The sequence below is a fragment of the Thalassophryne amazonica genome, chromosome 9, assembly GCF_902500255.1.
Source record: "Thalassophryne amazonica chromosome 9, fThaAma1.1, whole genome shotgun sequence".
NCBI classification, from domain to species: domain Eukaryota; kingdom Metazoa; phylum Chordata; class Actinopteri; order Batrachoidiformes; family Batrachoididae; genus Thalassophryne; species Thalassophryne amazonica.
The window spans coordinates 41,697,531-41,723,097 of NC_047111.1; the positions used below are offsets into that span (position 1 = coordinate 41,697,531).

Genomic DNA, 25,567 nt, shown 5'->3' on the forward strand with positions numbered 1-25,567 from the left:
CTCGACACCAGATTTGAAATCAGGATCGGGTATTCATAGTGACTACGGCTTGAAACTTGTTTGGTCATGCACAGTGCAAATGCTGCATTTTGCATCACCACTCTTAGCTTCATAGTGGAGTAGAGTGGAGAAGGATATTCTTCACCCAAAGAGATCAAATAAGGCTTGCATTTAATATGTACCTTCTAGCAATTTTTAGCTAAACCGTCAGGTCATCTTTTTAAGAAAATCCAACTTCATCTATACCACTTCATCATTAAGCTGTATGACTGCTGATACAAAAAGCAAAGCATGCACTGTGCACAACCTCTCCAAAACAGCCACATAAGCCTATAACTTCTTCTGGGTTGTCTGGGTGTCTTGGTGGCTTTCTTCGCTTCGTCACTCAGTTTTTTGAGAACTGTCTACGCCATGCGGATTACCATGGAGTGCCATACTATTTGTATTTCTTCTTAACTGATGTAAATAAAGTCCAAGACATATTTAGTGGCAGCTTTACCATCAGAGTCGACAACGACCACAAAAGACGCCAAGGTGTCACTGATGTTAAAGGGGGAAACACACGATATTGAGAACAGGGGTATGTAAACTTTTGATCAGGGTCATTTGGGAAGTTTCTGTTGTCATTATGATTTAAAAAGAGTAAACACAGTTGTGGCTTCAACCAACCAGTAATCATAAGTGAACAAAGTTTGTTTATTTTCCGAGAAATGGCCAAATAACCAAAATTCTCCCAGGGTATGTAAACTTTTGAGCAAACTGTATTATGCCATATCACAACAAAGTCACCTCAAGGCACTACTTGAACGATACCCACCCCATTAGCAAGCACGCTCCTGTGTGGATCAGACAGTATCTCATTCATACCTGCATATAAGAGCAGCTTACTCCGCATGCAGCTGGTGCCATCTTGTGACTGTAGATGATAATGTATTTTTTTGACAGCTTGAAGGGCCAGCGAAACAACAGAAAAGGGAACATCATTTACAAATTGACCACAAGCGAAGGACTAGCATCTCGGCTGCACCAATCAATCTGTAATTGCACCGATCCCAGACTTTGTATTAGACAGTATTTTCAAAATTTGTATTTCGACATGCTATAAGCACTTCAACAAATAAATCTGTCACTTGAATGATTGTATAGTACAAAAATGTTTTAAGTAAAGAAACAAAGTCCAGGAAGACCAAAAGCATAAGAAGCTTTGTGGGTACTTCCAACCACATTCTTCCATTAAAAGTAAAAGCTTTAAAGTTAGAGAGTCCTTTGGCTTATGCTTAAATTTTTGGATGCAACTCAGCACAGGCTGCCAAAAAGAAAATAGGTAATCCGTAAGCTTCTAAAATAATGGTCTGAAGTAAAAATGCAGGCAACACTATTCACAAACAGCAGACAAAGCGCACAATTACCACATTTTGTGCTCTGCCAAGTGCCTGCTTCCAATACAGAGCTTGTGCACCTGTGTTGCATCTCTCCCTCTCTCTGTCGCCCCATTTTCTGTCCTCTCAACAAGCAGAAATGGCCATAAGAAAAGCAATCACTTTTTTTTCCAAGTCCTCGGTTCACTTCAGATGTGGGCATTACAATTAAAGTACAAAGAGACAACAACCATCCTGCAAAGGCATGGGAATTCCCACCTTCGTTCAGTAAATTCAAAACTCTATAAGCTCTTCCTAGAGTCCAGAATTGCACCCCCTCCCCAAACTCACCCTCTTTCTCTTCACAACATCTTCATAGTCTCTTTCCATCATGTGTTCAAACCATCTCAACCTAACTTTCGGTACTTTCTTATGGAGCTATTCCACAGAGTGCCATTCCTTCCCGTGTAATCCAAATAGCAAATCGGGGAACGTTTTTGAAGCATCACATCTACTTGATCCACCTTTCTCATCTTGAACAAACTTGGTATACATAGTATTTACAGCAATCATTGGCACCAGATTTGAAAGGATCCAGTTTTCAAAATGTTCAAAAATTTCATCCTGATTCTTGAAATCGTTGATACTAACTTCTGAGTATTCTTAACGGCTTCAATCATGTTTCAAACATTTTTAAACGGAGTATTCCACTAGGCTACGGCTTGAAACTTGCTTGGATGCACTCCATCGAGGTAAAAATTTGAAGCCAAAGGGGCATTGTTATGGTTTTTGTTCAAAGTTGAACAGTTCAAGCTTCTTTCTTTCATTTTCGGGCAGGTTGCAGGACTACACTTTACAAGTGAATGAGTTTCCATTCTGAAGTTTATAAGACAGCCCATTGGGAAGCAAGTTGGATTAAGCCATTTCCTCCACTTTTCTGGATCGTGGTAATCATAGTAGAAAGGAGGCCATGGAATAGCCCTGTTAGACACTGTATTCCTTCTGTTTTCGTTCTATATTTGATTCTCTTATTGCTCATTTTTAATGCCACACACATCTCTGCATTCTTATTTCCTCCACGTCCAACTTCTCCTGCACTCCATTTAGCGCCCATGTCTTTCCTCCAAACAGGCTTGGGGGTCTTACCAGTGTCTTGTGAACCTGACCCTTATGCCTGCTGTTAATTCCTCAATCACACAACACTCCTGATACCTTCTTCCAGTTTTTTCATTGAAACTGAACCTTACTATTCACAAGTCCTTTTGCGCTCCTCCCTTTTTTTCACTTAGGGGTCACCACAACAGATGTTGTTTGGTACAAGTTTCACACCATATGACCTTCCTGATGCAACTCCACATTACATGTAGAATGGGCACAGCTGGTACTGAAGAGTAAATCTTCTGCTCTGGAAACAAGCAGACTAACTGACTGACCACCACTGGTCCCAGTTCTCATTCTTCATCTACCACTTGACCTTCGGACATTTACCTTATTCACTAATTTATTCATATCTCCATGCCAGCTAACTTCTAACTCTTCACCTTGTCTTCCAAATCTGTCTTCTTTTTGTCAAGCTGCTTTACTACTTGCTTCATTCATGTGATACCCAATACAATGGCATTTGAAGGAGGACTGGCCTTTGATCCTCAGTCAACAGGTCTCTGTATTCTGAGTCCAGCTGTAGCTAGTGTGGCTCTAAAATTATTTTACTGCAAAACACATTCAGGAGAATATAAGTTTGCAGCCATAGCTGGCAGAACTGTTGGTTGCCCTGTGTGTCTATGGGAAAATACTGGCCTGACACGTTCTGAAATGTGCACACAAACGTCTTCTTTCAGCTCATTTGACAATAGTACACAACTGAGAGAAAACTCTCAAGTTTCATTTCAATCTGTTCAGTAGGTTACGTAGCTTGTTTTACACAATGTGGACAGATGCACAGATACACCAACGCACAAATGGAAATACAAATATATCTCATAGTGGAGGGTAAAAACTAAAATACAGCTACACAGGGAGATATTTTTTTGACAAGTCAGATTTTATTATAACTAAAAAGAAGAAAGAAGATGAAGCCTTTTTTCAGTTTGGATGAAAACTTTCAAAATGTAGTAAGAAATGGAAACCTTTTCTCTTCTGTAAACCCTCAACACTCCTACAATTCCACAAGTACTTAGTGGTGAAAGACGATACAGTAAATCAAACACAAGTTGGCTATGCCATCTAAACTCTTTCCTAATAAAAGGGCTGTTACATAAGTGTACTGTTCTGCATCGCGTCGAGGGTGTGGATCTGCGGACCTGCTGCGTTGGGTAAGCTGCCAAGCTTTGACCGTGAAAGAGAGAACAAATAAAGACTGATCAAGGAAACTGTAGAGAGAAAAGGCTAGACAAAAACACAATTCTGTCAGTCGTTTTGCCAATACTGGTGTGTGAAATGTTGAAGTGCACTGCAACAACTACAGCCTACGTACTTGTAAATCTGAAAATATAAGTAAACAACCAAGAAAAGGTTTGTTTAACATCTACTTTACATTTACGAGGGCAGGTGAGCTCCAGTCTTCAGGCCAAGACGTCTTTTTTTGATTTGCAAACCAGAACTCAGGATGTAGCCCCTGTTGTCGACTATTCATCCCTGAAACTTGTGCCCAGTCCCACTCCCGTCCTTCTCCACTTTCAGTCTGAGCCTCCACCCAACTCCTTTCTGGCACTAAACTAATTTTTCCACAGCTCCGACCCCGTCTCTACATGCCTTTACCTCTGTAGACCTCCACTGTTAAAGGCCAAAGTTTTATGGTTCATTTTAGTGAGGGTTTTTGTATGCAAAAAGGACACCCACCTTTCACAGGTAATTATACAAATGATTTGTCAGTCACTGAGATGACTGGAATTTACAATTACAGAATTTCTGTATGGATAATTTATTTAAAAAGTGCTGGGCGATTGTAAAACATAGCCAATTATATCAGTGGCAACAAGGTCATAACAGTCTGATCAAGCAGTCAAAAATAAATTTTATACATCTACCTCATTTTCTGAAGTGTAAGTTTTACCGGCATAGAAGCCACACCTTTGCTCTGTATATAGAAGTCACTTTTGTAAAACAGCATTTTCCTGGTGGTGAGTTTCACAGCGTGCAGGAACTCAGTGTAGCACATGTGCACACCGCAGTCTGTGCTATTACTGAACATACAGACTGTTATTTGATGCAGTTTAGACAAAAGAAATCATCAGATGTAAATGGCTTGTTGACCCTACATCATTGGAAACAATACAATAAAAACATGAGTCCATTTGATTTTTTTTAATCAGCTCTTCAATTTGTGATTTTGGTGTATTGTTTTATTATTGCCACTATTCTTTTATTACCCAAATTAATTTTGTTTAGCCCAACAGCTATTATTGTTTTACGGTTATCATTATTAGCAGTAGTAACAGTTTTTTATTTAGATTTATTTATTTATTTATTCATTGCATATTAGTTGCACCAGAGGGATGGTGGCCAAGTGGTTAATGCACTTGGTTTCAGTGCAGAAACTTCCCGGTTCAAATCCCACCCCTTTCACATTTCTCCATGTAATGTGGAGTTGAGTCAGGAAGGGCATCTGGCATAAAACTTGTCCCAAATCAACATGCAGATCCACCTGCTGTGATGACCCCAAGAGAGCAGCCGAAGGGACAAACTTCTTTTCTTTTTTTTTTGACTGTGCTGAATGCTTGGTCTCCAAAATAAGGGCCCTGTGAAACATAGCAAGAATCAAGCCGACCCAGGAGGAATGTCAAAAAAGGCCATAATTCGTGCCACATCTGGGAGGGAATAAGAATTGCGGCAGAAAGACATCCGACTATTCAGACTGCACTGTGGCTGGTGTAGGTGGGACCACATTACGATTACCCAGACTCTGCCACATTTCTCCATGTAATGTGGAGTTGCGTCAGGAAGGGCATCCGGCATAAACTTGTCCCAAATCAACATGCAGATCCAGCTCGGATTTGCTGTGGCGACCCCAAGTACAAAACAAGGGAGCAGCCGAAGGGACTTACTATATTAGTTACACCAGAGAATACGTTGCAGGTAGGGGTGCGTGGTATATGTGGTAGACTGTATAAATGATATAAATTTGGCCTACAGTAGAGATTTGGACTACACTGACCAATCGCTATAATGCTTGTTGATGCAAGCACAGAGACCACAGAGCAGGAGGAAGTGGTAAAAAAAAAAAAAAAAAAAAAAAAAAAAACGCACTTCAAGCTCTATGCCAGTTTTTAATTTCTGCTAATAGGCTTATTGTGAATTATGAATAATAATTTCCACAGTTTTTCCCGTGAATTTTTTGGTCATATTTGGTGCGTGTATTTGCAGAAAGCCACGGCAAAAAGTCTAATTTCCTGATTCAGCTCCGTCTTGGCGCAGGAGAAGTAGAGAGAAAAAACATGCCTTCCCCTTCATGATTGATGAAAATGCACAATCTAAGCCAATCAGGATCGTCAACCCACGTAGGGGGGTCTCTAAGGACTTTCTGGACAAACTGCCACCAAAGGCAGACAAAAGTACTAAAGCCCCTTTAACACATGGCTTGCATACAGTTGCCCTAAAATGCATATGGCGTACACTGGAAAATTGCGCACATTTGGCGTAGTCCCTGTGTAGCCTGGTGTGTGATGGCGCATGGTTGCATTCCTAACCTTGCTTATAGTAGTGTATGGTTGCTCTGTTTAAACCATTTATTAAAACGCTGGCATAAATTAATGCAGCTGACACACCTTGACGACCAGCGTATGCCGACAGCCCCGGTTCCACTGAGTGGTTCGGGTCAGTACTGCACACTGTGGTGCAGGTCAGAAACAGAGTAATTTAACATTATTATTTTTTTTTGTCTTGGTGGATCATTTTCATTGTGTATAGAATGCTGATGAGTCTGGCTGTGGTAAACACTGCTGTGAATGAAGTGCTGTGACGCTTTAAACTTTTAAAGCTGCTGTTGATGATCAGGTCCGCTGATCTGATCAGACCTGATCAGGTCTGTGATGACCTAAATATTGAAGCACTGTGATGATTTAAACTTTTAAAGCACCAGTCGACTGCAATCAGGTGTGATCAGACCTGATCACACCCACAGCAACGGTGCTTTAAAAGTCATCACAGCGTTTCAGGACCTGATCGATCAGGTCGTCTGATGATCACACCGGCAGCGATGGCGCTTTTAAAGAGTCAACAGGGCTTATTCAGGTTTGATCAGACCTGACTGCGGTCGATTGGCACTTTAAAAGTTTAAATCATCACAGTGCTTCTGTCTGACCAGATGTAATCAGAACACGACACCGGTGTCGCAGACCGAACGATCCCCCCTAAAAATCGTCCAGCCCTGCCTCCACGACAAGGTAAAACCTCTTAAATCACTCTAAAGTCAGTTTTAAGCAGAAACGATGCCATATTCTGTGACGCTTGAAATGACGAATGCCCAGTGATCGGAACAGCTAGCAGCTTGTGTAGCTACGTTGCTCTGATCGCTTCCTCTGTCTTTTATGATGAAATAATGCTGAATTTATATGGAAATGATTGTTGTACAAAAGCTTCAGCTATCTGTCGCTGAGATAGATGATTACTGGAGTGCAGTCTGAACCAGAAATGAGGTGATAATCCGTGAACCGCGGCTAATGATGCATGTGCAGTGAAGGCAGGTGGACCAATTTTTAGGGGGGACCATTCGTCTGCGACACCGGCATCCTCTGAGAAAACACACCTGGAGCAGAAAAAACACAGAGGGACTTGTTTTAAAACGGTACGTTTCCAGCCACGACAGGAATTAAAAGTATTTTCAGACACCATTTTCCAAAATCAGGAGCTTTATGTGGCTATGTGTCTGTCAAACTGTGATGATGGACTGGACTGAAGCGAACAGGCAATATTTGTGTGAATGAAACAGTCTGTCCGCATGAAACAGATTGCAAAGTTCAGAGTCTGTTTGTCCACCCCCCCCACCCCCCCCCAAAAAAGTAGGAAATATTGCCATTTTAAACTCACAAGCATACTTAACATCCCGTTTCTTGCCAGCATTTAAGAGAGTGAGAGATTGAGAGAGTGCGCGTGTGAGAGAGGAGCGAGAGAGAGCGCTGTGTCACTGCTCTTATTTTTCCAAGACCTGCTGTTTCTGTTCTGTTTCTGGATTTATGAGTTGAGATTCTAAGCACACACATCCACCAGTTAGATCACCTGTTGTAAAGCACACAGAGGTGCTGCAGGATATGTGATCATGCAGCCACACATGCTACACCTGTTCTCCAGCTGATTCACTCTGGATGCACGTACTCAGTTTTTGGATGTGTACAGCAGTGCCGTGTTGCGCAGACCTGCTTAAAAACTGTGTGCTTTCTGCGTCCAGTGCTCTACGTGGAAAAAATTAAACAGGTTTAATTTTTTGCATCCTCAGTGTAGACCTCAGCATACTACTGCATAGGGAGCAAAACGCATAGACGGTATGTCACAATACGCAATTCTACCTTGGCCCCAGTGTGAAAGGGGCTTAAGACTGCCTCCAGCTGGACAGAAGCAGGAATGACAAAGTGTGAGGTCATTCCCAGTGTCCAAAATTACATGTCCAACACAAGTCAGAAAGGTCTTCTTTTGGACAGGAACTGTTTTGTTATAATTTGTGTGCTTTCTATTGCATGTACATAGTTGTGAAAAAAAAATGCCTGAACATTACATGCATCCAAATGTACAAGTTATTCCACCGGAGTCATAGCAGGTGACATGAAAGTCCTGAAGCATGACTCTACAGTGCTGTGCCACTGACAGGAAACCCCAGGGATCTGTGGTTTCAGGGCTAAACTTCTTCACCAGACAGCCATCATGTCAGTTGTACAGCCTGAAATTACCACGACTCTGTGTGCTGCGGCTCCTCTGGGTGACATTCAGAGTGCCCCCCTGAGATACCACACTTCCTTCTGTGAACTTTAGCAACATCAATGCAATCCCTAGCCGCTTTCAGGATCTTGCCAAAAAAGAACTTCCACATTCCATAAAGCCTGTCTCCTATTACAGTTTTCTGATGTTAGGGCTCTTGAGATTATCAATACATGGACTTATTGTTTGATAAATAAAGATGAACACAAGCATTTTTCTGTGTGTGAGGTGATCAGAGGGAACAGCGAGCCAGTTGAAGTGATGTGACCGCATTATTCCATCCAGAAACTTTGGAAGCATAAATGGATGTGGTTAATTTACCTTTTTTCTGCCAAAATATGACCCTAAAAGCAAAAGTGTAGAGATCTTTAACTTTGGGCAGCATGGTGGCTTAGTGGTTAGCACTGTTGCCTCACAGCAAGAAGGTCATGGGATCAATTCCCACCTATGGCTTGTGTGGAGTTTGCATGTTCTCCCCATGGTTCCGGCTTCCTCCCACATCCAAAGACATGCAGGTAGGTTGATTGTAAACGTTAAATTGACAGTAGGTGTGCATGCAGGTGTGAATGTGTTTGTTTGTCTATATGTGGTCCTGTGACAGGCTGGCATCTTGTCCAGGGTGTACCCCACCACACACCGTATGACTGATGGGATAGGCTCCAGCCCTCCGTGACCCTTAACTAGAGTAAGTGGGTATAGAAAATGGATGGATGGATCTTTAACTTGAACTTTACCCACTGGCACAGTTTTGAGACAGACAAACAACTTCAGCTGCTTTTGTGTGACAAGTGAGAAAATGATATTTTCACAGACATGTCAAATCAATTATGAACTGCAGTTTGAAGTCACTTTCCCTCACTCAGATTGTCATCCCATTGTATGGGGGGAGACAATAAAACAAGAGTGCTCTGAGAGCACAATATCCCTGCTGGCAAATGCTGCTTTGGTACAAGTGCTTGCTACATTCTAATAATACGAAATTTGTCCAAAATATGTAAGGAAACTGGCCAGTGTCTAGGATGTTAATCAAGGCCAATCACACTGCTCAAATGATATGATAATATGCCATATTACCAACTTATAACAATGAAATGTACCAAGTTTCACGAAATTCCTCCTAAAAATGTGAGAGGAGTTGAATTTCAGAATGCAGGCACACTGTCACCAACAGAGTCTAGATTTGTTAATCGAGGGCCATAACTCTGGTAAATAGGCCCAACTTGAATGATATGATAATCTGCATTGTTACCGACCTATAACAAGGACTTGTACAAGTTTCACAAAATTGCTCCTACAAATGTGAGAGGAGTTGATTTCCAGAAGTTTATACCCGTTTTTTTGGGGACGGATGGACAGACAGACAGAGGGATGGAAATTATCAAAACATAATCCCCTTTGGGCCAGTGGCTGATAAAAACCTGTTTAGTTCTTTTGGAGCAGTGTGAAGAACTTACCAAAGGGCTTTCTCTGTGCACTCCTTGTGCACTTGTCTGCCTGGCTGCCATGCATGTTAGTTGATTTGTGGTTTTGACTGTCTTCTCCCTCTTGTTGATTTCTTCCATGTTCTTGATTGTTACCTATGAACCTAGCTGTCCCCCCTTATGTCTGCCTCTGTCATGGTACAAGTGCACTGCATGACGTTTTGGTACCTCACTTCGATTTACTGTCTGCTTCACTTTCCATCCCATTGTTGAGTTCCCATGGCACAGTGTGCAGGTTTCTCCTATGGGTTTTAGTTTCAGTTGTCTCTGTTTTTTCCTACATCTTTGTATTCTCCCTCCTTGTAACATGTGGGACTATGTTCATGTCTGGGATGTTGTATTGCTTCATTTTCATGTTTGGATTTTGTATGCTTTGTGTTCAGGTTTGGGTTTTGCATTCTTTTTGTGTTCTGGTTACTGCACTCTCTTGACTTGTGTCTGGGGTTTTGGGTCCAGGTGTGTGTTTTCCCTTCTCTTTGCCACGCCTCTTTCCTGATTGTCTCTCACATCTGTTCCCAAATTTCCCTCATTACCTGTTCTTTTTAAGCTCCTGTTGTCCTCTTTGCCTTCCGCCAGTTCATCGTACCTTTGTGTCATCGCTAGTCCTTGCTTTCTGTTATTTCCACACCAATTTTTTTTTTACTTTTAACCTGCTTTTCGACCTTGAGTTTTGTCACATGATTTGGATACCACTGCTGGATTCTTTCCTGCCTTTTAGAGTAATGACGTTCATGCCTGTTTACAAAGTAAGCCCTTTATCTCATCCCAGCGTCTGTGGGAGTCCTGCATTTGTGTCAAGTCTGGCCCGCTGCCAGATCGTTGTGGTTTCATCCCACCTTCTAGTTATCTCTTGTGATTTCTAGTGTACTTCATAGTGCATCTTCCCGCATTCCAGTGGATTGTGCTTGACCTCTGCAATGTCGGTGACCTCTGAGCTCACTTGGAGTCTCTTGATACTGATTCCCTGGTAGGACTGATATTGTTTTGCTGACCCGTTCTGTGGTTGGATAACCTCTCTGCCATCTCTTTTGAAAGACGTTACTTGCATTACTGATCACCAGAGCTTTGACCCGTTTATCTGGACTCTAATGAGGGAAAGTCTGCCGTGTTGAACACTCTATTCAGTGGACTGCTCTCCTTGGACTGATCTAAGCCTGCCTAGATCCATCTATTTTCTGTATCACTTACTCCAATTAAGGGACACGGGGGCTGGAAACTATCCCAGCAGAGATAGGGCGTGAGGCAAGGTACAACCCTGGACAGGACCCGGTCTATTAGACAGGACCCCGGTCTATCGCAGGGCCACACCATACAGACAAACACATTAAGCCTGCCAAAATCACATTAAGCCTGCCTAAATCACTTGCCTAAATCTGTGCTAAGCTTCCTAATAGAGCTGTTTAAGACCTTTATATCTACGATTCATTGCATAAAGGTCCATCATCAGTTCTGTGACAGCATGACCTGATCTTTGCAGTAGCATGAAAGATTTTTCTCTCTGCTATACTGTTCACTGTAGTTGCGTGTACAGTGCACTGTATCTATAGTGTTTATTTAACTGGTCCTTCCCAACCCTATTCCTTTTCAGCTATGGTCCCTGCAATAAACACTCAAGCCATGCAGGTACACAGAGACGTGTGCATACTGATGTAAAAAACAATCACACACCACAAAAATTCCAAACTCATTTAGCAGTTAATTGCACTATTCAATCACCTGCCACACATTACTTCAGCATGTTAGCAACCTCTGGTTGAGTAATGTGGGAAAAAAAGGAGTGGAGGGGTATGAGGGGATTCAGAAGCAGAGTAAAGAAATGTTGAAAGCTCAACAGTGGCATTAGTCAGACAGCACGGGGAAATTCGTTCCTCTGGCAGTACTTCAAAGAGGAAGAGGAGGGGACTAATCCATTCCAATATTAGGCCTAGAATCTTCCTCCACCAACACACAAAGTTAGCAGGCTGGAGAGGTTTGAACATGGGGCCTGATTGGGTGGGGCGTACGGGATGATGGGATGGAGAGGATTTTTCAATTTGCCAGCAAATCAAAAATGATTGGAATACTCTATGGCTCCAGGCCATATGTACACGCACGCACGCCACGCACGCACCACACACACACACCACACACACCACACACACACACCACACACCACACACACACACAACACACACACACACACACACACACACACACACCACACACACCACACACACACCACACACCACATCTTTCATCTCCATAGCAAAGACCTTATACTTGAACCTAAAGAAAAACAGGCATAACGCCTGCTGAAAAACCTGAATAAAGACCAGAATCTGAATGAAAATATGGCTTGGTAATGGAAGGTAAGGCCTTCTCCAAGAAGTGGTGCAGCTTGTATAGGAGTGGGCAGGACCACAGGTGTCAGACATCACTAGCGTGCCATTAACATGGTGATAATACAGAAAACATGTTGAGCCATTTTTATTTTATACACCAAGGAAAAATAACAGATGAATACTGATAATTAATATCAAAGATCCATTAATTCTGAGATCAATAAACATGTTGAACAGCTCTGTGAGATGAGCTACATACAGAGGGGTCTGTGCTACTAGTCACTGTTCTTCGTTTGTTTTTGTTGTGCTGTCTTGGTCTGTTTCTCTCCCTCCTTCCCTCCAGGTGCCACGTCACGGAGCTGATTGGTCTCACCTGTTCCTCAGCAGCAGCACTGTATTTATACCCTGGCTTTTCCACTGATCATACTCCAGAAACTCAATTTACCTGCAGGGTACCTGGCCTCCGTTCGTATTCCTCTCTTCCTTTGACTCCTAGCCTGGACTAACTGCAGACCGTCAGCTCCGTGGTGGCCGCCTGGACCTGTCCAATCATTCATGGTTCCTCTTTCAAACTCCTCTGGCTCTCTCTATGTCCAGACTACAATCCTGCTCTGAGCTCCTGCCATGCCTTCGTTCTCCAGTGCCTACTTCAGCGATACCACCATTGCACAATTCATTATTTACAATAAATTGTTATTCCTTTATCACGGTTGTTCCTTGCATTTGGGTCCTAATTCTCATGCTCTGGGTGTTCAACTGTAATAGTTAACATAGCAATATCAACATTACTAAGACTGTGGTATTAATTTTTGTGTATCGCCCATCCCAAAGCTGTACGTTAGTCTATTAAAGACATGAAGCCAACATCACCTCAAAGAAAGACAGACAAAGAGAGAGTGGTGTGGAAAGTGGAGACAGTGTTTTTACATCAACAACCACAAGCTGCCTGTGATCTGTCAATACTCATTCAACAAATCACCAACTGACAATCTTCATCATGAGCAGCTTTCCAGAATCAAACATAATTTGTATTCAGTCAGACCTCACAGCTCCATTTAAAGTTGAACATTGATTGATTTTGAAATGGTGAGATCTGACAACTTGTTGTCACAGGCTGGGTCTAAACTCAAACACTGTCTGGGCAAAACAAACAGCTTTCATGAACCAAACAACAAGTTGCAAATATTGCCATGGCGTCTGTCAAAAAAACAAACAGTTTTTAAGTATTGGGATGGTATCTGTTTTTGGCATACATACATGTGGGCAAAAAGTGTTGGTACCCTTCCATTAAAGAAAGACAAACCAACAATGGTTGTTTAAAACACTTGAAAGTGGCTAAGTACCAAACCCCCATTCCAATGAAGTTGGGATGTTGTGTAAAATGTAAATAAACAGAATACAATGGATTTGCAAATCTCTACAAGCTATATCCAACGAATACAACATGATGACAAGATATTTATGTTCAAACTGATAACTTAGTTTTGTGCAAATATTTACCTCATTTTGAAATGGATCCTGCAACACGTTTTCAAAAAAGCTGGACAGTGGTATGTTTAACGACGGTGTTACATCACCTATTCCTTCTAACAACACTCAAACACTCAATAAGCATTGGGAACTGAGGACATAATTGTTGAAGCTTGTAGGTGGAATTCTCTTCCCATTCTTGCTTGATGTAAACTTCAGTTGTTCAACAGTCCGGGGTCTCCGTTGCCGTATTTTGTGCTTCATAATGCACCACACATTTTCAATGGGCGACAGGTCTGGACTGCAGGCAGGCCAGCCTAGTACCCGCACTATTTTTTCTATGAAGCCACGCTGTTGTAACACGTGCAGAATGTGGCTTGGCATTGTCTTGCTGAAATACAGTGAGGCAAATAGGTATTTGATCCTCTATCGATTTTGCAGTTTTCCCACATCATGTTCCACAGTAGGTATATGCCCCCTTTCTTTGTATGCTCCTTTTCGCATCTGTGTACATAGAGCTGATGTGACTTGCAAAAAAAAAAATCCAGTTTTGTCTCATCTGTCCAAAGGACATTCACCCAGAAGCTTGCCAATATGCATTTTGGCATATTCAGTCTCACATTTTTATGATTTGCTTTCAACAGTGGTGACCTCCTTAGTTGTCTCCATTAAGTCCACTTTGGCTTAAACAGCGATCGATGGTGAGATTTGACACTGATGTACCATGACCTGGGAGTTCACCTCTAGTCTCTTTGGAAGTTTGTTCTGGGTTCTTTGGTTACCATTCGTCAATCCAGCTCTTCATTTGTCATCAATTTTCCTCTTGTGGCTACAGTCCTGTGGACCTTAAACATCCAAGTAATATGTGCAGCTGTAGTCAAAGAACATCACACTGCTTGGAGATTGTCTCTTAGCCCTTTACCTTTAACGTGCTTGTCAACAACTGTCTTTCAAATCCCATGAGCCATCTCTCCTCAGTGTTCTGTGGTCCATTTTCAGTGTGGGTACTGTCATAAACATGTTAGTTTTGTTATGGAATAATTGTCATGCAACCTTGCAAAAGCTGCACTGTCTGCACAAAAAAGCTGCAGCAAGGTCAGTGATATACGTCATTGCCCATAAATGTAATGTCCACATCAGCACAAACAAAGCAGACTGTTTCAATGACCAGGATGTGATGAGTTAAGCCGTTTTTCTTAAAATGTCAGAGATAGGTTATCTTTCTCCGAACACAACGTCTCCAAGTGTAAAGGCAGGAAATCTTTAAAAAAAGGAGAATGCCTACTCTACCTAAGGAGTGGTCAGAGGTCCTGGGAGTCAGGAGTCTTGAATGTGGCTGCAGCCTGGTGTTCAATTCAATTTCTATTTCATTTATATACAGCCAACCCCTAGAGCAAGCACACAGGTGACAGTGGTAAGGGAAAAACTCCCTCTGATGATCTGAGGAAGAAACCTCAAGCAAACCAGACTGAAAGGGATGATTCTCTGCTTGGCCCATGCTACCGACAGACTTGACAATGCAAATATACAGGAAATTTTGCGAGTCCATGCTGGTGATACAGGATGGGAGGTTATTTCAAAAGAGTAATGTCTAGGAGTATTGGTGCTGAATTTGATGCTTGTATCACCATTTGCAGAATTGCTTCAGTTACTCTGCTGCACAATAGGGGTACCATCAATTTTGTCAGCTTATTTCATTGACCACTGCAGGCTTGATTTTCTTTAAAAGAAGGGCTACCAACAATTTTAGACCATGGTGTGTATTCAAAATAAAATGACTCCAACAGTATTGTGCGCCAAAACAAACTGTGACTGGTGGATCTTTATTTCTTGTTCAAAACTGTCTGCTTTATTCCAGATGTAACAGTGGTCACCAGAGAACATTTCACACCAAAACATCAGGTAAGATGTCCTTCTTAGTCAGCAGTGGTTGTTGGATATAATTATGGCTGACATTAAGTGTAGCGAGCAAGGACTGCTATGTATTTAAATGTTTGCCTGGGTCCTTTGTGAATTCTTGGAGCCCTAGAGAATTGAGAAAAGCTATGTACAGCCTTCAAGGAGGATTATTTCAAAGACGTGTTTCTCAATTTTGATTGTATGCCAACCTGCTGACAGCTTTTAACTTATTTCACATAGCTGCAATTCATGTAAGTAGATGATGTTTAGAATGAAGGCAGCTGCATTAATCAGCCAGTGTTTTATTCCAATTACACCAAATCAATTAAATGTGGTTGATGGTTGACAAGCAATTATAACGGCAATCGCCTTTGTGCAAAAAAGGTAGTTGGTTTCAGGTGCTATTTTTCAGCAATTAATAAGAATACCAAACCTGATTTGTGTTAGAGTTTTCTTTATCTTTGATCTAAATTTTGGATGGATATTTGAGGAAATTAAAATGTTATAAATAGACAAGATAAGCAAGGAAAAATCAAAAAGGGAGAAATGCATGGTCACAACACTGGGCTACTGATGCTTTTGTATTTTTTATATATCATTCTGCAGATCTTGTGCAAATGTGCAATGAATGACAAGTAATAAGTAAGCTGATGGATGCCAGGAGCATCCTTTTGTTTTTCAATAAAAGAACTGCAGTACTTTCATAGGCAGACGATGAAGTAAGCACAATCTTCCAACAACTTTCCCTTCAGAGTGGATTATCAGAAATACCTCAAGACATGAAGCAGTACGACTGGGTTCTAGTGCACACATTCATCAATAGTAGGAGGTCTACTGGGGAAACAGTTATGGAGTCTACAGCTAAACTGAATGGTCAGGAGGTTAAGAGTGCTGCAACAATCGATAAAGTCTCACCACTGTGTACGACTACAGCTACGCAAAACGGTCACAGTGGAAAGTCCCCCATTGCACAAAATAATAAAGAACACAAAATAAGAAAGATCAATTGGCACAGCTACAGACCAACAAATCCACGTGCATACCTGCAGCTCTCTCATCACACCATTTAGATATTTGCTTTCATTTTCCTGCTCTTGCACAAAAGCCCCCACAGACAAACATAGTTACGGATAATGACACATTTCAATTTCCTAAATTATGAGCTGACTCCCACAGCAACTTGCAAACTATTAAAGACCATCATTACACAGTGACAAACTGCTTTGTGGGAAATCATTATTGCAGGTTAAGAGGAGAGAAATCATCTGAAAGCAATATTCAGTTGTGGAGGAAGCTGATCAATTCATTCAGTTTCACTGTTCCCTTCAAAACTCACATGGCCTCAATCAGTCCTAATGACAGACGTTACAGCAAATGTGAACTCAGCCAGATGTAATGCCTTAATTTGTTTGCCATATTTAGCTTTTTAAAAACATTTCAAACGAAATAACATATCCATGATTTTTTTATATAACAACTCACTCAACTGCCGGGTTTGTCCCACTGTGAACTATGTTAAAGGTGTCATACTGCAGATCTATTTATTATCCAAGGCCATCAATATGGGCCATCGAGTATTGTGAAGGCTTTACGTCCCGTCCATCCATCTGTGCTCAGCATAAGTCCATCCAATTACTGCCAGACTCTTGAAATTCCCAGAAAAATTTTGGGACACAGACGTTGGACAAGTTCAAAGATGGTTAACCTTGATGTATTTTAAGAGGATAAAAAAGTCCACATTCTGTTTCAGTCTGAGCCATTTTATGTTTGAGTGATGTGGGTGACAGCCAATCAGAGTATAGCTACACCGTGACGTCAGTCGCTAGTTTCTTCAAAACCGCTTCATTTTGTGTGTTTATATACATGTTTCTCATATATTATGTAAAAGCTAGTGATAATAAACACTTCTAAAACTTAAAACACTGTTTTTGGAACCTGATAACATCTCTGGAAGGATTTAAAAACTATTTAGCGGACATTAGTGTGGTGACATCACAGGCTGCTACCCTCTGTGGAAACTCGTTTGTATGTAAATATAACCCATTTGTCATATATTATGTAAAAGATAGTGAGAAATAAACACTTAGAAAAACTGAAAACACTGTTTTTGGAATCTAATAACACCTCTGGAGTGATTTATAAGACATTTAGCAGACGTTAGCATGCACGCTATGCACGCTAACTCAAAGGTAACTTGCTATGGGTTAAATTTTTCTTAAGACCTGCAAATGCAAAGAGGGTGATCTACAAAATATTCTTTGATTTTTCACAACTTCCGCTCATTGGTCAAAAGCTCATGTAAACACACGCAGAGCCTCCCGCAGACCCCAGTAAAATGTAATATTGTTTATGATTCACTGATTGATAGAGGGGCTTTACTGAACATGTACAAATTATATTTAAGACAGTAGGATCTTAATAATTAATTAAACAACTGCAAATGATAAAGAACAGAATGCTCATATGGCTGAGGGTATTTTAGCATTGCGTTATTTTTTAAAATCTGTGCTTAATTATATACGATTGTAGTTTCATGTTAAACATCACATTCCCCTGCTTTAAGCAAGATTATTGACTTAAATGGTTTGTTTAAAACCTCTTGACATAATGAATGCAATGGAATGACATATCTGGGCTCTTATTTATATATCAACAAACAGCTGCCTTGGGGCAACTGTTTGTTGTGATTTGGCGCTGATATAATAAAATTGATTTGATTTGATTTATTTGTGTGAAGCACACACAATGTATTGGTCTGCACCACATACACACAACGTTTGTGAGAGAAAAAGACAAAGATGCCCTGATCACAAGCTTCTTTCATGATTGATTGATTGATTCGCTCCAGACTAAGAAAGGTAGCGCAGCCATCCTTCTCTGCTGCAATGTAATCGTGTGTTTTGTTTTTTTTTTTCCCCAGAGCTTACAGGAAACGCAGGCCTTACAGTGTGTCCTGGGTCTGGTCTATATGCCAAGTTGGAGTTGCCAACAAAAATCACCACAGGAAAATGTTCAGTAGGTCTCCTGATTCAATGATTAAATGCACAAACTACTGGTGTTACCTCTTAACGGTGCAGCAGTTGCATTCTATACCCTCTTCAGGATGTCCAAACTTTTAATCCTGCCCCTAACTGAGTCCAGACACCCACAAACCAGACATCTTTTAGCTGCCTTACGCAGGATACCAGTGTTTTCTCAAACTCTGTCAATAACAAGATAAAGCCTCAGTGGTTGCTCTCACTTATGTGCAATAATCAGATTTCATAGGTATATTTTGAATGAAGACTGATTTGAAAGAAGAGAACTTCCAATTCAGGCTCACACGTGATCAAAAAAAAAACCCCAACTTACATGAACTCCTTCACCTGGAGGAGAAGCCTGTTTTTACCCAATAGTGACAATCCACAATTTATCCAAGATAAACTTACTATATGGTCTCAGATCTGAAGTTGCAAACATTCCAGCATATGCTGGAAGTCATGCCCCAGTTGAATTTGTATTGTTCTTCCTTGATCTGAGGTTTTGACAAGCTTCCAGAATCTTATACATGCTTTCCTAAGCACATTGATGAACACATCCAAAGCCACAAGCACAAAAACAAAACTCTCCCAATGATCTCATCAACAGAATTCCTTGAAGTTTACTTGCAGACAGCTCCGTGACATATTAGTTTGAGGAGAATTATTCTTGGTTACAAAGAGTGATTCAACTGTCACAAGGAGCAAAGCTCAAAAGAGAAAAGAAAAAGCCTTTGGGTGGTGAATGGTACATGTACATACACACACCGTGAAAAGAATTAAGGAACTTCCATCTGGATAACGCGCTACAAAAACAACACTACTCTAAAACTACTACTCACGGCGCTCTAGGTCCTGTCGGAGATGGGTGAAGAGTTTGAGGTGCCTATAGAGAACGTCCTGCTCCTGCTGGGCCAGGTTGTCCACCTCGTCCCTCTTTAAGGTCACCAGGGGTTGATTAAAGTTGGCTTTCCTCTTCAACTTCCAGAACTGATAGAGGAAGTCCATCTATAAAAAAAAGAGCAAATATCCACAATGTTTAAAAATGTAAAGCTGCTATGACTGGATTAGTTAGAACACATGACTGGATCTCTTGAATGGAATATTGAGGGAACTGCTTTTGCTAGCTTGGATCAATGGAAATACTGCCCAATAATATTACTTTTTCCTCCTACCCCTAAAATAAATAGACAAATATGTAAGATGCAGTGTACACTGAGAGACACAACCAAGTGTTGGGGACAGTCTACAGAAGAATTGCGCTGCATGCGGATTAGAAGCCCCCAAGTCCCAATGGGAGACAACTCTGAAGGGGTTTGAGAATGACAGGGCTAAGGTCCTGTGGGACTTTAAATTCCTGACAGACAAGCAGCTGCTGGCCAACCAACTAGACATAGTGGTGGTTGACAAGGGAAGAAAACTGCAGCTGTGACTGATGTGGCAATCCCAGCTGACAGCAACATCAAAAATGAGGAGCACAAGAAAAACTGAGAAATTCTAAAGGCTGAAGGAGCAACTGGAGCAGATGTGGAAGACAAAGTCCAAAGTGGTCCCAGTGGTAATAGGAGCAATAGGAGCTGCAACCCTCAAAAAGGAAGAGTGGTTCCAGCACATACCATTCCAGGCAAAACAACACAGGTCATGGTCCACAAGAGTGCAGTCATAGGAACTGCTAAGTATTGCACAGAACCCTGAAACTCTGGCAGAGGACCTGAGGTTGAGGAACACACATATCATCCTCCTATATATATATATATATATATATATATATATATATATATATATATATATATATATATATATATATATATATATATATATATGTTCAATTGACAACGAATTCTGATGTGCCCTGAGCTGCTGTACAGCACTAATATGCTTGTTGTCCGTTTATTGAAATGAGTGCTCTCTTCAAGCTGCATCCTTTATCCTTGCTGCTTTATTTAGGAATGGCTCACTGTCTGGAAGTGTTTTCATGCAGGTGCACTTTCACAGTAAATAATGTGCTTAAGGCATTATTCACTGCTATCTTCACATGTCAGATAGACTGTGGCAAATTAACATACCTGGAAGATGGGTAGTCCAAGGCTTTCGGCCACCTCTCTGGGGTTCACCAACTGGTAAAACTCATCTTCCAGTTCCTGGAGTTTCAGCTTCCTCTGGCTGACCTTCTCTCTCTCCAGCTGGTCTCTCTCTGCCCGCTCTGATGCAGACACCGACACTGATACTGGGCATGATACCGACCTCTGCCCCAGGTCATTGCTGCCATTTGTCTGATGCTGTTTATCCAACCGGAGATCGGAACTGTAACCCGTGGTAGTCCAGTCCAGTTTGGATGTGCCATGCATCCCGTTGGTGGTAGAAGTTGCGGTGTGGTTTCCGTTGGTTGTATTTGTTAAACTGGAGGTGGTATTGGCAGATGTATTGCTGCTGTTAGTGGTGCTGCTGTGTTCCAGGCAGAAAGACTTAAAGCGCACCTCATCATTCTCAGCAAGGATAGTTCTCATCTCCAGGCCATGGTCAAAGGCGCAGGTCACATGAAAGGCCACAATGCAGGAGGGCATGGAGCACTGTAAGAGAACAACGTGGTAAGAGAACACAAAAAACAGTTCAACACAGAGAGGCAGAAGGAAGGATCAATGTGTAGCAGTGAAAATGTAGCACAGAAATCGCCAAAAGAAAAACAAATTAAGAATGTAAGGCAGATGAGTGAAAGAAAGAGCGTAAATAAATATGAATTCCATCTATGGGATCATTAAAACCTTATTAAATACAATTAGCCAACAATCTACTTTAAAAAAAATCCCTTCAGGAAATGCAGATCTGCTTGAGTGGGCGCCAGTTGGCACCTGGGGCCATTCAGTGAGGTCATGAGTGCAGCACACACTTCAACAGTCGACAAACTGTCTGTAATAACACAGCTTTTCAGTATTTGTTTGAACTGTTCAAAAATTTCATCCTGATTCTTTAAATCATTGATCGAACGTGATAACTTCCGGGCCGTCACAGTCTTAAAGTCTTCAATCAACTAAACCTCTTTAAATGGGGTATTCGCAGTGAATAAGGCTTGAAATCTGCTTGATCCTGCTCCATTGGGGTAAAAAAATTTGAAGCTGAAGCAGCATTTGTTGCAGTTACTGATCCACATCTGGCTGAAGTCACAGCTCCTTTCTTTTGTTTTCTGGTGAGTTGCCAGATCCGCACTTTATAAGCCAGAGTGTTAGGAGGCAAGCTGGCTTACGCCATTTTTGGCTCGTGGGTGATCGTAGTAGAACGGCACCCTGTGGAAAAGCACTGTAATGAATGTAGCTTCGATGTCACTTAACCTGATGGTCATTTCAGACCCCGCTAACATTCTGTTGCACCGTAGTTCCTGGAGAGGGAATGTTTTGGTTGAGGCCGTATTATGATATCATGTCACAGTTGACTATTGTCCAAGGGAAACTGATTGTGTAACTTTACATCAGCGGGATCTCGCAGCCAGTTCTCCCTCTATTGGTGGAGCATGCGGATATAAACAGCCTCCTGTGTGACAAACAACAACCTCCTGTGCAGAAAAATGAAGCCAATGATTGCAGTTATTTGAAAAGCCACATAAGGGTGGCGCCAAATGCAAGTCACTCCTTGTTGACTCCCATGTTAATTTGTATCATTTTTGGTCAAAAAAAAAAAAGTTTTGGTCTCTATAGCTAGCTTCCGTGTTAATGGCAATTTTTCAGTTGAAGATATTTTAAATCATAACTCCATTAATAATTAAGGACATGGCCATTTGGAGTGACAGTGTGGTGGTGGATCGAGGGCCCACTAACAGAGGCTGCTAGCTGCTGTGGACTCTACCATGCTCATCCTTTTCTAAGCCTTTTATTCCAAATACCTGCGAAAATCACCGGCTGATTTTGCACTATTAACTACGCTTACCGCTACCTTTTGTGCTTTATTACATACACATGTGAGCAATTTATCCTGTGCAATAATTTTACCATATCTATACATACTTGTTCAACATCAGCATTTATGCACCCACCAGCAAACATTGCAATATACTTGAGTCACCTTTCGTTAATGTAATTTTTAAAAAAATGATTACAGTACAACTCTTTCTGCTGCAACAAGTGATTTTCCCTGCTGTGAGATCAATAAAGTTTATCTCATCTTATATGGTTTGGTGTGTAGTTAATTGTACTAAAGGACCATACAAGAAGAATTTCCATTGAGTGAAACAGAGTACCATTATTTAATTTGTATGCTAACAACATTCACGCTGATAAACAGGTATCCATAGCTTTGTGATGTTTTAATGTTACTCCACAGTTAAGCACCGGTCACAACCCACCGTGCGTTTTTTTTCACCGTACGTTTTCTGCGGATGCCACAGCCACTATGTTTTTGTGAAAACGTACGGAGGCAGTAGCAAGAGGAAGGAGGGAGTACATTCAACGCACGTCTCTAGGAGTGTAACGATAAAGAGAGTTGACAATAAAGCAGTGTGTGTGGGGGGGATTGGCTTTTCTTTTGATGTGTGTGTTATGAGCAGGACCGGAGCGGCAGGTATTTTTCGGCGTCGGTGATGCATGAGCATGTCCAGCCTGTTAGTGAAAAGTCACACAAGGTGTGAAACACTGATAGAGGAATATATTCACTACACATTTGATTACCAGCTTTTTAAATTTCAACTTAATTCTAATTTATATATGTGTATCACAATCTTCAAGATCTGATTCCTACAATTTAATTCCATAGTATGTGGTGAGTAGCCTACTGCCTCCGTACGGATTTGGTTAATTCAATAGTAATTAAACGAAAATGTGCTGCTTTGAATCCGTACTGAGGCAGTACTCACAACGTGCGTCATCTGTACTGCTGGTGAATCCACAGCCTGACCGCAGCTTAAGTTCTGCATGCACTAAAACCTCTACGGCGTGTCTGCGTGCTCCTAAATTCGTACTGAGGCAGTACTTACGACGTATGGATCTCCAAATTTAGCCCACGGTTTTGCAAGTAGACTGCACGCACGTGCAAGCACAGCGGGTTGTGACCACGGCTTTACTGAGGCAATATTCTTATAATAGCTCTTCAATGATATGCATTAATTAAACACCTGAACAAAGATGACCCTGCTAGCTTTAGTTTGTTTGGCAAGTACGAGATAGTTGTGTTGTTCGACTTCATTTGGGATGCCGGTCTTGCCAATTTTTTGGTTCTTAATTGGTTGCCTTGTGAATAATTATTTACACCACTAAAGTTTAAAAACTTAGTCATACAGTGAAACATTCCATAAATTGTATTGGCAGAGCCCCATGACTCTAATTTTGTGTGTGTTCTCAGATGCTCTGTCACAACTTTCTGTCACAAAATGGCATTTTCGGTCCACTTACTGTGTTATCAACGTCTCAATACAAGTGCAGTGAAGTGGAAACACAGACCAATTCACAAGAAACACAGGTCTTCCATTTCTGCTGACATTTTGGCAACTTGGGAAGGATGTGCATGTGCATCTGTGCTATCCATTACAGGTCACGGTGAGACTGGCGTTCTTGTAATTTTGTGTTTCTGAAATGGCCCATGTTCAGCATGCACGCACATTTGTAAATGCGTGTGTGCAGGTCAATGCTTGCACTCAGCAGCAGTCAGACACTTCATCATTCATTAGGAGTCGTCACGGTGACTTCACTGTTGTTTAAAATTGGGGTGGTGAAAATTGGACTCGTTCGAGAAACTCCACCATCTGGAAAACAACTTCTGTTTCAAGTTTTCACCAGCAATAGTTCTCACTTTTTGCTGGCTCGACTTCTTTCAGCATTTTGGAGCATTCAGTCCAAAAGTAGACCAGAGTAGATTTCCTGGAAAGACAATGCCTGATGTGTTCTTTATTATCCAAAAAACTAAACAATATGTAGAAGAAATTAGGAACACACCAATACATGTACAATGAATGTCATGATGCACGCTGACTATCACATCTACATCCCCAATCTGTGTATGCACAGTTTTATTTTTAACAAAACTTTGTGCCAGCAGTGAAAGCATTGCGGAGCTACTGCTCACACTAAAATAGTTTCCAAATAAAGGCCCATTCATGTCAAAGCACTTTTTTTTGGGCAGGAAGAAACATCAAGCAGACCAGACTTAGTAGGGTGGACATTTCCTTTGCTATTTCAAGAAAAAACAAAACTCAGATAAGAATGGGGTGTTGCAGTCTGTTCATTTATCCTGTCTGTTGAGGTAGAACATTTCCTGAAGCCCACACCACACCAGCTGAACCTCCAATTCACTGTCAGATGTGTTGTCACCCACCTTATGTCACCTTATGTCTAAAAGTTCCTACATGACCTGTGTTTACATCGTAGCAGGTTCTCACTCACTCACACACGAAAAAGCCAGGGGATCAATACACCCATTCTCAATGTCTTACTGCTATGATGACAGCTGTCCAGCTTTAGTGTGAAAATATTAACCTGGACATGACTATAAACCATTATGAGTTCACTGATGTTAACAAAAATACTGCATCAAAAGTATTTTTGAATTCTACGCCTTTTTAGGAAGTCTCTTTGCAACTATGTTTGAGATTTTATTACAGTCCTTCTTACAGGAATTGGTATGATAAAGTCAATTTAAATGGCAAAAGGCACCTGAAGACCTCTCAGACCATGAGAAACAAAATTCTCTTGTCTGATAAGACAAAGATTGAACTCTTTGGCGTGAATGCAAGGCATCATTTTAAAAGGAAACCAGGTGCCATCTCTACAGTGAAGCATGGTAGTTGCAGCATCATGTTGTGGAGATGTTTTTCAGTGTCAGGAACTGGGGTGACGGTTTATTTTTCAGCAAGACAATGACCCTAAGCACACAGTCACGATATCAAAAGAGTGGATTAAGGACAACTCTGTGAATGTCCTTGAGTGGCCCAGCCAGAGCCCAGACCTGAATCCAATTGAACATCTCTGGAGAGATCTGAAAATGGCTGTGCACTGACGCTCCTCGTCCAACTTGATAGAGCCTGAGAGGTGCTGCAAAGAGGAATGGACAAAACTGCCAAAAGATAGGTGCACCAAGCTTATGGGATCATATTCAAGAAGACATGTAGCTGTAATTGTTGCCAAAAGTGCATCAAC

General features: G+C 41.4%; 1 protein-coding gene across 2 annotated transcripts in view; it reads right to left on the bottom strand.

The window, feature by feature from the left end:
- The window catches only part of jade2 (jade family PHD finger 2), a 647,761-nt gene that overhangs the window by 181,685 nt on the left and 440,509 nt on the right, over window positions 1-25,567 (bottom strand). For both annotated transcript variants that reach the window (XM_034177959.1, XM_034177958.1), the window contains exons 9-10: window positions 20,519-21,022; window positions 19,297-19,460 (exon numbers count right to left, since the gene is read on the bottom strand). In XM_034177959.1, the coding sequence (XP_034033850.1) occupies window positions 19,297-19,460; window positions 20,519-21,022 (668 nt within the window). The remainder of the gene's footprint in view (window positions 1-19,296; window positions 19,461-20,518; window positions 21,023-25,567) is intronic.